Here is a 14,755-nt window from a genome sequence, read left to right as displayed (position 1 = left end):
GTGATACACTGTTTATAGTGATTCAACGCAAAATGCCGTTTCGAAACTAATATCCCTTTCGAGACTAATGTCCCTTTTGGTCTAAAAAATATTATAATAGCAAAATAAAATGCAATAAATTACTTGAGAGCAACTCATATTTATTTTTATAGAAGTAAGAATTTTTTCCTTGTAATTTTATGCACTCTATTGTTTTAATTAATTTTAGAACTGGAACACCGAATAGCAGATCTTTTGGGTAAGGAAGATGCCCTTTTCGTTCCATCTGGAACCATGGGAAATCTTTCATCAGGTAAGTGGCCTGAAACGAAACACGCGACGTATTCATTTACCTGCATATGAGAAACATTTTATGTGTGCAGCAAAATATGGAAGTAATTGTAACTGCAAACATATTAACGCATGATATTGTACTAAATATAATTACAAATGACATGCAAATTAAATTTTTAACAGCTTTAGAAATTATTCTTTTTAGTTTCCTAATGTGTTTTGTAATAAAAAAAATATGAACTAAATAGATGCAGAATGTACACATAGTGCTTGCCAACCAAAACCCGAGATATGTCAGAATGAGTATGGTTCGAACCTCTCGAATTATAATGCAACTCTTATAAATACAGTACTTAGTTTAGCATCAAATGATTCAGGAGCTCTTGAGGTTCTTCCTTAAAGTGTTAAAGTGCGGATGAAATCCTTCTTTTCTACCCCTAGCCTTGGGACCCGTACATTCATTATTCTGTCAATCTCACAAGTTTGTTGGTCAATCATTCAGATTTTATCCGAAGTATCAAAAATTGCGTGCAGAGATTCTGTGTCACGAGACATTTCACTGCCATCCAAGAGCAAGAATTCCTTGCCTACAACCTAATAAATGATAAAACTTGACGTTGGAGTACTCATTAAAACATCAGATCATTTATAACTCCATTTACTGCACATGCAGCACGAGGCACCCATTTTTCTTGATACTTTTATGCGTCAAGTTCTAGTAGTGCCATATTTGCATATTTTGGTAGCAATGCGAAATGCCATTTTCACGCGATCTGAGATCAAACGACGTGTAGAATCAGGGGCAAATTAAATTTAATCATATCTGACAGTTTGTTTATTGATGACTTGCTCAGTTTCCGTGGATACATGAGCTGTATCAAATGCTGGATACTCTAACATAGACTGCATATAGCTTAGCATATACCAGATGAAACCGATAATGTAGAGATCCATAGTTTCTTAGGGCTTTTGTATCTGCCCCCTTCAGCAGAAAAAGTAACACAATCTCTGAAAAACAAATTATATAGAATAGACGAATATGCTGACTTATTTACGAGTCTTATTTTGAATTTAAAAGAATATTGCTGGCAAGTGAAATTTCATCTTAACTGCTGAATTTTCAATTTGCTTCGAAAATTAACACTTTAAATTTATATTTTGTAGAACGAATGATGATTATGTTATACTGAAAGGTACAGCAGAAAGAAATTTAAAATGTGTAATACAGAGAATTTCCTAGTCTGTTTGTGTGATTTTATTGTCAAATATTTCGGGGTTCATTACAAGCAATACTGATCAAATATTTCGAGGCTCATTTACCTCCTGCTATGAAAGGCTTTACACAAATATATTATTAAGATTGAAATCCAAATACGAATCTTCTGAATATCTTGTCTACCTGTTTTTATTTAGAAATTTATAGACTAGTCATCCAAATGCATACAATGATTATGACATAGGTGTTAAATATCTTGGATATGCATCGTTTACTGCATTATTAAATTTTTTAATATAAACTTTCTTTTATTTATGAGCTTATTAGCAAAATGGAAAATATGTTAAGAATGATCTTTCATACATCATTTCAAACATTTCATATAATCTACACCTCATCATATAATTACGTTGTAAAAATTAACAGTGGAATGAAAGTTTTCTTTAGCGTTTAGAAGATGGAAAGAACAATTTCTGTTTCAGTTTCTGTTAGTCAAAATAAATATTATAACGAGAAATTTTACGCTGAAGCTTAGCCGATTTGGTTTCGACGAAATTCTATCAGATATAGTGAAGTTTAATGCAAAAAGTAACAGAAATAACTCTGAAGTTTGTATTCCTAAAAACATGAAGCTGTTTGATTATTATAGACTTATCTCATCGAGAATTATAATTTACCAATCAAAAAATATGGCCTTGACATCTGAGTCAATAAACTACCCGGCTATCGACTTTTATATCAGAGGGAGTAATCATATTTACTCTATAAAAGATCGACTTTCTTGAAATTCTCAGCAAAGATACCATCACCAGTTGGGTAAAGTGCTACATGAAATAAATGACTCACATGAAAGGGGCTTTGGAGTAAAAAGTAGCGTCATGTTTAAAAAACGAAATGTTGTAAGGAGCAATAAAATTTGATTACTTGAGTTAGAAAAATGAGGTGTAGACGATGGCATCATTACTGTCCACTAATGCTAAGGAGTTTCATGCTAGTCCAAATGGGACACGATATTGTATTGCAAAGAATATTTCAAAGAAAATTAGAAGAAAGTTTAAGAAAATTGCTGGGTAAAAGAATCTAGAAATTATACTAGGCGAATAGTTACATTCGGTAAATAATACCATTTGCTATCGCAGGTGCCATCTAACTTGGTGCCGAAATCACTCCAGCTACGTACATGAATGAAGCATTGTTGTCTTTTAGTGATGAAATTGTACTTGTCTGGAAGAAACTACTGATATTTCTCCTAGATTCTTTTAATAGTACACATAAGTATGTATAATTAAGAGATATTAATTAAATAAAAAATGATGGATAAACAAAGATAAAACAAATCAATAAAATAACATAAAAGTGTATGTAAATAAAAGAAAACAGATAGCTGAAAATTCTGAAGTCCTTTTCAAGGAGCAGCCAGCCGAAAATATTTTAACAGAGCCACGTTTCTAAGTTATATTTGCATGATTATAAAAAGCAGTTCATGAAATAATTCTAAAGGGCCAATAAAAATTAATAATAATGTAATTTTAAACATTAATTCTATAGCATAAAAATTTTGTAAGTATAATATTAAAAATGAATGCTATTATACATACCCATATATTTATTGTGTATACACACACACACGCACACACACACACACACACACACACATATAATTTATAATTTAATTTAGTTATAGCCTCTTAGTTCCTCATTTTTAATTTGGATATTTCCTCTCTGTATTCTAAAACCTGCAATAACTTTCCTGGACTGCGTCATTTCTAGACTAATCTATGTTTGGCTTGCAAAACGCTGATGACATAGCTCATTCGAAATCTGATCTCATTTGGAGGACTGAAACCTTTCTAATCTAAACCAAAAGCTTCTCTTGGTGAGCCTCCATATTAGATAACTGCGCATTTTAGCTTCAACCTCTGTCCTGCTTTCATCGCTGTATTCTCTTCCTTTTTTTAGCAGGATTAAAAATGTCAATGTTCTTGAATAGGTAAGATCAAAGTGCCAAGTAAATTATAGCCACAAATGTTAATTGCAATAAAAATGAATATTTAATCTTAATCGTCTGTTAAGTTGTCTAGTTACTATAGATTTCACATTTTAGTATTCTACGCAATCAGAATTCTCTACGTTCTGCGCCATCAACATTACTGCGTCTTTTTCTCTCTCTCTTTTTTTTCATTACACGCACACATACTCATATATAGATATATAATAATTCTGTAGATGACCTCTATTAATTGTAATAAATTTAGGATGCATGAGAGAGAAGATACGAATTATTTTTTAGTCATGACAGAGAAGGTTGTAGATATGGCTGGCATGTAGATCGAATGCGTAATAGAAGAAGAAACTCGCAGACGTTGGCACATATAACTAGACACATAATTATATTTCTTGACAATTATTGCAGTTCACATCATTTTTGGACACGTGATGCACCCCAATTTTGTATATCTTACATTTTAAACAAAGTGCAAAGCCGGGCGGAAGCGAGGCGTGGTTAGCCCCAAACAAGGCGGAACTGGTAGAGAACGGGCTGCGCAATAGTAAGAGCGGTATTTATATTAATACGTTTTTTGTTTAAATTCTGGATCTGAAATTGGATACGCTTTGTCACAGAAAGACGCAATCCGGAAAAATAATTATAAGCAATTTAAGAATAGAAAGGGGAGATAGCCAAATTAAATTGGGAAATAAAAATCACTATTGCCAAATTAAAGTTAATAATTTTTAATTACATATTTTATATATTACACAAATTCACATAAATATATATATATATATATATATATATTTAAAGAGGATGATATGATCAAATACTGTTTAATCATAAAATGTATTAAGTGCTCTTTTACAGTTATGTCACATTGTTGGACAAGGGGTCTTGAAGTCATGCTGGGCGATCAATCGCACATTTTCATATATGAACAAGGGGGAGTTTCACAAGTAAGCTTTTATACTAATGTTTCATAAAATTGTAATTGGTGCTGATTCGTAACTCTCCGTACGTAGGAAAACTTATGGTTTTAGAGTTGAAGAAAGCATCATCATTGAGCGCATTTTAATTGAAGAAGTTTAGTCGATTAGTAACATTAAGCAATAAAATAATCAACAAATTGCTTAATATTATCTAAAAGACCAAAGTGCATTTTTTGCATTCCAATCCAAGTTATACATACTCAAATTATAGATTAATGCATTAAGTGATGTTTAATGGAAGGTGTCATTTACAATCTCACTTTTCATACTTTGGCTTAACATCTGAAAGTTCATATAAACTTGTAGCTTTACAATGTGTAAAGGGCAATTGAAGATTACTTTTTTATTAATAATAGATATTTACTCATACAACATCCATATGATAACTAACTAAAAATAAAAAAAAAATAAAAATTTGAAATTAAATGCGTGGGATGATAACTTTTTCAACTTGTACTATGTTTTCGTGTGGTTAGCATTTATAATAGGTTGGTTAACAATCGCTTAAATTAAGCAAAACTATTACTGATTATCTCCTGTCAGTATTAGCAATTTAATACTGAAAGTTGATAATCAGTCTTCCAAAATTTCTGCTGTTTAAAGCTTTTAAATATATTTCCTATTTTCATAAGGTAATGACTAATGAGGACGTGAATTTCCTCTCATACAGTAAAACCAATGAAACCTACTTTCAGGCGATTATAGGAGAATCAGTTGCCAGCATTTTATTTTCCATTCCTCAGGCATTAGCTTCATAACACAGTCATTGCAACATAATCGTTTGCAAACTTGTTACCTAAAATTATGTTCTTCAAATTAAAATGTACATACCTCCACGATCGTAAGAATTTGTTTAGAGGGTGTATGGATTAATCCTTTGTGAAATGGAATTCTTTTAAATTATAAAAATACTTTATATAAGCATACAGTGATATGTTCCATGCTTTAGTTATAGTTGACAACAATAGAGCAAACATCGCTGTGCTATGTTTCTGTAATTCTAAACTGTAAGTGACCTGTATAATAAAATATGTGTATCATGCGGAAATATTCTACCACATGAAAAATCTCCAAAATAGAATCATATAATTAGGATTTTTTAATTATCATTCAACAAAATTCATAAATAAATTAAATTAGATATATACAGCGTTTGATATATACAACGATCGTTTTCTGGGATATCCTATTCCTATAGTCCAAATGATTCTTTTCTAGGATATTCTGACAAAAATTAGTTTTCTGCTTTTGAATAAATAGTTCAGTGAGCACTAGAAATTCATCGAATTGATGAGGTTTCATGCGAAAGTAATTAAAAGAAATTTTGTTTCGTTCAAGCGCATTTCTTCAATTAAATTATTTGCATCTCCTTACTGCAGTCATCTCTCACATATTAATATAAACCACTGCATTTTGCTTCGCAAGAAGTAAAATAAGTTTTAATCGAGCAGAAATTAAATCCATTTTAATTTAAAAATGTAATCGTAAAATGTCAAAATACCACATAAAAATTTCACGTTTTTCACAAATTTTCCGATATGAAGCGCCATCTAGTACGAGCATATGACAACTTTTAAAACGAAAGTTGCCACGCTGGTGGGAACTGGCGTACGTGGAAAGCGTTTTTTTTACGCTTTGCCGCTTGATGCCCCAACGGACCAGTGTGAACTCAGCTTTACGCTAAAGCCGACACTTGGGCTTGATCTTCAAGAGACTAAGAATCAAACTAAACTAATGTTAACTAAAGAGATATAGCGGAAGCTATCAAAATTCTAACAGAGTTGGCCCCTTAACGCTAATTGACTGCGAAGCTATCAAGGGTCTAAAGTACGGCCGAGCGTAGTCATAGCTTACGAGAGAGTAGCTTAAAAAACGGATGCGTGCAGCCAGAAAATCTGGTATCTTTCTCTCTAAGACAGAACTTCGCGGTTAAATACCGCTCTTCCTCATTAGCATTCAGACGTGATTCTAAAACTACGTTCTGGCCGGAAGTGTTAAGTTGAAATTAAGAATCGATAGGAAAGGAAGTTTAACTCAAAATTTAACTGTTATTAAAATTAACATAATCCTTACAAACTTATTCGATTCTTCCTTTCACATTTTGAAATTTAGGTTCATTCTAAATAAAATTCGCCCATTTTTATGATTTATTTTTAAAATTTGTATCTTTAAAAAATTTTATAAATTTTTCGAAAAATTTTGAATTATAACCTATAAAATGTTTACCGTCATCTTAAAGTAGATGTCTTTCTAAACATACCTGCAAGAAATTAGAGTTTTTTTATTCAAAATTTCCTAAACTATACGTAAAATGATTAAAAAATCAAGGTCATAGAACCTGTTCACGGCTCACAATCACCCATTGAGTGTTCAAATCAGTAGTTGGTCTAACCGCCCCTGTTGGCAATGCATACTTAAATTCATCAAGGCAAGCAGTGGTAGAGGTTCCTAATGTCATCCTGCGACACATTCTGCCCGGCATTCATCAGTTGTCGCTCCAGACCTGCGATATTTTGTGGTGCCTGAATCTGGCGGCCTACCATGTCTCCCAGACATGATCGATTGGTGAAAGGTCTGGTTACCTTGCTGGCCAAGGAAGAGTACCAACCACACGGAGACAGTCCAGAGATATGCGAGCGGTATGTGGCCTGGCAAAATCTTGTTGGAAAATGGCCCCAGGATGACGGTCGCAGAATGGTATCAACATACCTTTGAGCTGTTAAAGATGTACGGAGGATGACTAAAGATGACCTGCTCTCATAAGAAAGCGCCCCACACCATCACACCAGGGGTTATGGCTGTATGCCTTTGTAAAACAAAGGCTGATTGGGACCGCTGTCCCCGTCCTCTCCAGACACGAACACGGGGGTCATCTGCCTCAAGAGTGAAGCGGGATTCATGTCTGAACACTATATGATGCCAATCTGATGGCAGCCATGATGATCAGCTGCAACACGACTCCAGACGACTCCGCCAATGTTGTGAGGTCAAAGGCAAACGTCTTAAAGGATTCTGTGAGCGTAACATGGACAAGCGCCGTGACATGGTGGACGGTACCAGGGAAGGTATACATGGGGCTGTAGTGCGTTGAATAGTCGGCAATGATATCGTTGGGGAGATTCGGTTATGGCGAACAATCATTTTTTCTTGCCTCGCATTTGTGCTCTTTGGCCTTTCAGAGCCTTCATTTCGTCGGCAATTTCCTTGTAGCAACCATTGCTGCCAACATATTTGCACAGCAGTGTCTGTACGCTGCAGGTGGCGGCCTAGTGCTCGGTATGACCACCCAGCTTCACGCAACCCTACAGTGCGACTACGTTCGAAGTCGTTTAGCTGTCTGTAAGGTCTTCGATATAGTCGTAATGGCATCTTTAGTTGCTTCTTTACGGAATTACAATGGAAGTAACAAAAAGAGATACATTTTCCGAGAACATTTTTTTTTCTTATTTTAATGCAAAAACTCTCCTGGTATTTCATACCTGGATTTGCTTTCTTTTGATATATTGCCTTAATTTTGTTGACATATGTTAATATGCACGTATATATACGTTCTTAGAGATATCACAATAAATGTTCTAGGCCGTTGCTTAGAGGGTTGTAAATTAACGCAAACTTCAATCTTAGATTGAGGACTATTATATAAAATACTTCTAAGCATTTTTACTGACTTCATATCTGTTTTCTTCAGCATAAATGATCATTTTTCACACAAATTGTATAAGAACCAAGCCAGAGGTTCATTCTTGATGATATTTTTTTTCATTAATTTTTAAGAACACTTGGATGAGCATTAATAAATTTACTAATTGTGAAATTCGGTTTTTTAAACAGAAAAAGAAACATTATAAAAATGCAGAGCTATTATTTAAAATGAATTACAGAAAAAAGTGACTTTATAAAAACTTAAAACAGGGACTCTTCATTAATATATGAATGAATAATTGAAATAATTACCGTTACATAAGAGTAAAAGAAAAGTACATTAGGAAAGAATACACAGTACATAAGAAAAGTACATACCTTCTACTCCATGAAAAGCTCACTTTAAATCGGAATACTCAATTAAGTATTTATAATTATCGTTGAACCAAATTCATAAATGAAATAAATTAGATGTATACAACGGGTTTTCTGAGATATCCTATTTCTGTTTTCAAAATGATCCTTTCGTACGATATTCTGATGAAAATTGGCCCACCAGTGGCAGAACGGTAAAGTCGCTGAACATTGGTATTTCGATTCTAGGTTTGAATCCAGCAAACGGGCTGGCTGCAGGATCGTTTTCGTAGTTTTTCCCCATGTGTAATGTGTGTATGAGCCAGTTTTCCTTAGAAAAGTCCTCCACGAAGTTCCCTTACAAAGTCCTTTGCCGTAATCATATAAACCAAACAAATCTGACAAAAATTAGTGTTTTTCTTCTGGATAAATGGTTCAACGAGGGCTAAAAATTCTTCGAATTGACAAGGCGGCATGCGAAAGTAATTAAAACTTTCGATGTCGTTCAAGCGCATTTCTTCAAATAAATTATTTGCATCTCCTTGCTGCAGTTATCTCTTACATATTAACATATTCCACTACTTTCTGCTTCTGCTATATCGCAAGAGGTAAAATAAGTTTTAATCTTGTAGAAATTGAATCCATTTTAATAAAAAATATACCCGCAAAAAGCCAAAATACGACGTAAAAATGCACATTTTTCGCCAAGGCTCCGATATGAAGAATCATCTAGTGGTACGCCTATGACGACTCTTAGGCGAAAGTTTCCGCTTTGTTGTGAATTGACCCGGAAAGCATTTTTCTTTTCGGCGTTTCCGCTTTTGGCTCCTACGGATCTGTGTGAACGCAACTTTAATGGCAGGAACTTCTTCAAGGCAGTTTGACGTACAGTAACTGTTCTTGTAAAAACACCTCTCAAGGGGAACCGGATCCTTCATCGACAGAGTCATGATTAGTTTCTCAGATGCAGAATAACGCTAGCTGCATGGACTCCGTGTTTTTATTATAAGCCTATTGTGTGGTCCTCAGGTCGCATAATTAGTATATTATTATGATTAACATCTAATTAGTGGTGTAATTGGTATATTATTATGATGAGCATGGAATTAACATATTATGATTGTAACATGTATTATAAGTACAGCGTTTTGTAAATTTTATGTTGTCTATTTATTAAAATTTTGAATATATTTTTTTTTTCCTTTCGCCAAACATATTCCCATTACTTCCCACATACTCAGGTCATTTACACAATTGTTTTTGTTTACAGCCTTTTGAGAGTGGAACTTTATTTATAATCTCCCTGTATATATCTTTCTCGAAATTCTTTCTTGATATATACTTATTTTGTTCTTCAGTTAGGAGGTGTCCATGTTAGTGCGCTGGCCACTCGTACAGATGGTACTTTTGACATGGAGGAAGTGGCTAATAAGATAAGACCTTCCAATCCACGATGTCATGAACCTTACACGGGTCTGATTTGCCTAGAAAATACGCACAATAGATGTGGAGGAAGAGTACTGCCTCTTTCGTTTATTGAACAAGTAACGTATCATATACAAAATGTTTTGAACATATACTTCTCTGTAGGCCTGTTTCTATTTGCAGCTGTTACCAAAAATTCTTGCTATGTTTTGATCTTAATTTGAAAATATGATTCGCAACTCTTATAAGAAGGTAATAAATGTCCGTAAATAAAGTGACTCTATCTCCGATCCATTTTGCTTGTAAATATCTAATTTACTGAGAAAAAAGGGCAAAATAAAATGCAAAATTTTACTTAATCTGCTAAATAATACTTTATGCATTTAAATATCCATTTCCGTGGAAAGATACAACGTCGTCAAACATTTCAGAATTTCTAAAATGAGCGAAGTTTTTTTTTTAAATATTAACATATTTTGCTACTAATGTACCAGAATATTCTTTTATCTCTATAATAGTAACTATTAAGATTAAAATTTGAGAAATTGTAAGAAGTTTAAATGCTTTACTACTTGATGTTCCTTTCTTTTTTCTCCAGTTAGCTTTTATTCTACAAAATAGATTTCTTTTACCCTAGGATCTATTTCCGTTTTCCCAAATATTTTAGAGCTCGCAGTTACTGCCTTTTTCTAATAAATAAAAATAAATATTGTATTAAAATGAATATGAATATAGGTCAATATATTTAAATGTTGAAATTATCTTCTAGGTCTGCTCTTTTGCGCATAGACAAGGGGTGCCCGTCCACATGGATGGCGCTAGGATATTAAATGCTTCTGTGCATTCTGGAGTAGCAGTAAAGGAGATAGTGAAGAACTGTGATTCCATTTCTATGTGCCTTTCCAAGGTGCGAGATAAATATAGTATTTTCCATCCCTTGTCGTTACTTTATTTCTTTATAAAATTCGCTTCTTTACCAAAGATGCCAATTTAACAAGAAAACAATGCTTTTTTTCTAAAAATTTTGTATACCCTTTTGCTGTATTGAACATAACAAAAAATTATATCACAACCCAAAACGAAAAATACAGTTTTAGTATAAATAAGTTAATCAGTAAATAGTAAAGAGATTCATGTATTTGCAAAAGGAAATTATTCAGTATTAGAAAAATTCTATTAAAAATAAATAAATAAAAAACTATTATTCGCATTATTAAACTTGTTACAATGCATTTATGGAAAAAAAAGTGCTAATTTTTTGTTTCATTAGATTTGAATTTGGTCTCAGTTTATTATTTTCATGTTTTGCATGATATGATATATTAATTAAATAATTAATTTATTGATGGCTAGATATAAATGGATGAAACAGAATAAAACACCACAATTCATTGAGATAACTATCGTCCTTACAAATTCGTCACGAAAATTTATAATCATTTAGTTATTTTGTACATAAATTTTTCTAATCTTTTTGTAAAGAACTATGCATTTAAAACCGTTTATATCTTTTGTTTATTACGATTCTGATACTTTTTATTAAAATATTGGACTTGCACATCAGCTGGAATTTCGGGAGAAAATTATTTCATTTTAGATTTTCTTTACTATAATGTATATCAAACGAATGCCATTTAATCAATAGTAATTTTTTTTAGGGAATTGGAGCACCTGTAGGCTCTGTAGTAGCAGGAAGTTCTGAGTTTATTGGCAGGTATGTGTAATAATGAACATTTTTATTGTTTTCTGATGTGTTCATTTTTGCAAGAAACCTAGAATTCTACTTTTATTTGCATTCCTATTTTTGTAAACTATCATGAAATGCAAAAGTTGTTCATGTATATTTAGAATATATAGCTTTAGAAAAAATGTTTAATTAAAAATATTTATATCTTAAATTTTATGATACTCTTTCTTCTACAGTAGCAATCTACAGCTTCATATTCAAGATAAGGGAACATTTCTAACTCTTCGTAACGGTATTTTTCTTTTTCCCAGTTTCATTGCTTTTGATCTTCTACCAACACTGTTTAGATGTGCGCTTAGGTAAAATTGCACAACAGTCCATTCGTAAAACATCAGAAGATGTTGAAAGTATATGAACAAAACCCATTGGTTCTATTACATCTCTTCTGTCATCATTTATTCATGTATTTTTTTATTTTAGTAATTTAGCAAAATCAATAGTCCTTCAAAAGTCATAATATATTACAATTTCTCTCCTGCAAAGTTGTTTTTACGAAGATTATTATTAGAATTATTTAGATTATGGCAAAGCACTTAAGAGCTCTTTGCTTAAGGTGATGATATGCCTTTTTGGAGGACTTTCTAAGAAAAAATGGCTCTTTTTATGTAAAAGCAAGAAAAATGCCCTGCCGCCAGTTTGATTGGCTAGATTCGAACCTAAGGTCGAACTACCAGTTTTCAATTGTACTGTTTTTACAAAGATGTCGACAACATATTCTTCTTTTAGCCAAATGCGTAGGAAATGGCGATGAATATTAGTCTCTCCCCGTTATAAAATCTTAAATCAGTATTTATTATTTTGTTCACCACTGCCTCAAAACTATTCAGTGCTACTATGAGTTATCATTGACAAAAAGTTATTTAATATTATTTAATATACAAGTGCCAGCATTTGTCCAGACGTAAGGGGTAAAACATGTAAATTTTCGTCCTTGAGTCAAAAGACTAAGGAATTAGTTCAAACGATGAAGAATTTGCGTCCATCTATTATTATGATGTTAGCTTAAGGCGATAAGACGACGAGTTTAAAACGTTTATCATTAATTTATCTTTCAAATGACTTTTCCTTAGTGTCATTAAACCTTTTTTCAATATGTGCTTATTGCTTTATATTGCATAAATTTAGCAGTTAATGTTTTGTATCCCATTTTTAAACCTTCAATATAAAATGACAGCCCTGTGCCTATTGGTGTTTCAAGAAAATTCTCGAATTCGCAATGACATCATCCCCTCCAGAGTTGAAGTTATAAACTTACGTATTCTTCAGATAGCCATTAGTAGGTATTTTCTTTTTCGTGTTTGTGTAAAATCAATGTTCGGCTGTTTCCTCCTATTAAAAATTATTTATTTTGCATTTGTAAGATATTTTTCCCCTTCTTACCGCGTGTCTTTGGGATGAAATAGGAAAGCATGTCTGGCTAGCAACTGAGAGCTCGAATCCCAGCGTGGGTACTGCGCATGTTTCTCCCTCGAATTAAACCTAATAGTCACATAATTAGAAAAATTATATCTCTGAATTTTTCAGAAGATTTATTAAATACAGCACAAGACTATTTCTATTTACAAAGAGGAAAACAGTTTGATTTTCATTTCATACTTCTGTAGGGATTTATATTTATTTTAAATAACCAATTTTATTTAATTTGTTATTCTTTCCTATAAGCCTTTATTCCCCTAATTGTCAATGCCAGAATATTTAAATTTGGTAGCGCGCGTCAAGGAATGCAAATTCTACCTTTAAAAAAGAGTTTAAATTCGAGGTTCCGTAGGAAAGACAGAGAGAGAGAGTTAGGCTATTGCCGTCACCTCTGTTCCGTAAGCGTCTGCTCCCAGAGTTATTGCGGGTTTTCGTGGCATAACTGCATTTACTTGCTGCCACTAGTTCCGACGCGGATTTAAGAAACGGGAATTAACTGAACCCTGTAATTTAGTTCAACAACTTATACATATCTTCAAACCTTTAATTAGTTCTTTGATTTCAGCTAGCAGAGGTGTAGTTTGTTAGTGCCGAGTTGACGCATTGTAAGTTTTAAAAGAGTTAATAAAGGGCACTTTTAACATTTCTTCTATGCGGTTACTACTCTTGCAGTTCTCACACAGGAGTTTATCAAGTGGACTTTATACCTTATCTACGTGCGCGATTTTTAAAGCATATGATAGTTAATTTTAAAAAAATAAATTGTTAAAAAATAATAGTTAAGCTAAAAAATAATAGTTTAGTTTAAAATTGTTCATAAAAATTCTTTCGTAATAAAATGCATTTATTTTAGCAATTAAAATGGTTTTAGAAAAATTCAAAACAGCCTGAAGTCACATTTGAAATTTTTGAAAAATTAGTTTGCTTGCAAATCAATTAAACAAAGGGGGAAAAAACTTACTTTAAATGCCGGTTTTAGAATTTAAAAGAATTCAACAGAAGTAAAGAAATGAGTGTAACAGTGCGGCTTTTTATTACGTTCTCTATAATGAAATTTATTTATGATTATTATAAAACGTATAGTTATAAGAAATAGGGCTCGGACGCATATAAGCATTCCGTACCGCGCCACGCACATGGGGAAAAGTTCCTCTTCGTGATTGGATTTGGCTTCCGATGACATCATTTCTTCTACACTTAAGAGCGCCTTGACTTTGCTTGGGTTCGATGGTACAACTCCATACCGTTTGTTTACGTTTTAATAGCAGTACCGAAAAGATTATTACGTGTGTTATATTTTTGTTGCTATGAGGTTTTACTTCTTAAACTCTGTAGTGTGGTGAATTTAATGCAAAAAATGTAGCGATTTTTTCTCCTAGAGAGAAAAAGTATTATTTCTTCACGTTCTAGCTCCGTAAATGTGTATTAATTGCAGAGATTTTCAATAAATGTATTCTTAATTTAAAATCCTTCATATTAAATGTGTTGTGATGAATATTTCACGTCATTATATACCATTCTCTGCAGATGCAATCTCCGAAAGCATGAGACAAGTCAGCTTTCGGAAATAGCAAATACGTTGTTGGGGGCTAACATAGTGCACAGTGAATTCACAATATTCATAATCAGTCTGAAAAGTATTTTTTTTTTAAATTTAGACCAATATAGATTTGGAACAGAGAAATAGAGATACGTATTTT

At 32.7% G+C, this 14,755-nt stretch overlaps 1 protein-coding gene across 2 annotated transcripts in view; it reads left to right on the top strand.

Annotated features, from left to right (window-relative positions):
• LOC118205920 (uncharacterized) overlaps positions 1–14,755 on the top strand; it is a 77,230-nt gene that overhangs the window by 33,695 nt on the left and 28,780 nt on the right. The window contains exons 2-6 of one of the 2 annotated variants that reach the window (XM_035378200.2): positions 209–292; positions 4,350–4,438; positions 9,826–10,011; positions 10,662–10,799; positions 11,551–11,606. In XM_035378200.2, coding sequence (XP_035234091.1) covers positions 209–292; positions 4,350–4,438; positions 9,826–10,011; positions 10,662–10,799; positions 11,551–11,606 — 553 coding nt within the window. The remainder of the gene's footprint in view (positions 1–208; positions 293–4,349; positions 4,439–9,825; positions 10,012–10,661; positions 10,800–11,550; positions 11,607–14,755) is intronic. The other variant, XM_085817072.1, reaches the window with a different exon arrangement.

This window comes from Stegodyphus dumicola, chromosome 5 (genome assembly GCF_044657685.1).
Source record: "Stegodyphus dumicola isolate Sdum_Otavi_A_Nest chromosome 5, ASM4465768v1".
Lineage (NCBI taxonomy): Eukaryota > Metazoa > Arthropoda > Arachnida > Araneae > Eresidae > Stegodyphus > Stegodyphus dumicola.
This window is presented reverse-complemented; position numbering and strand designations above follow the sequence as displayed.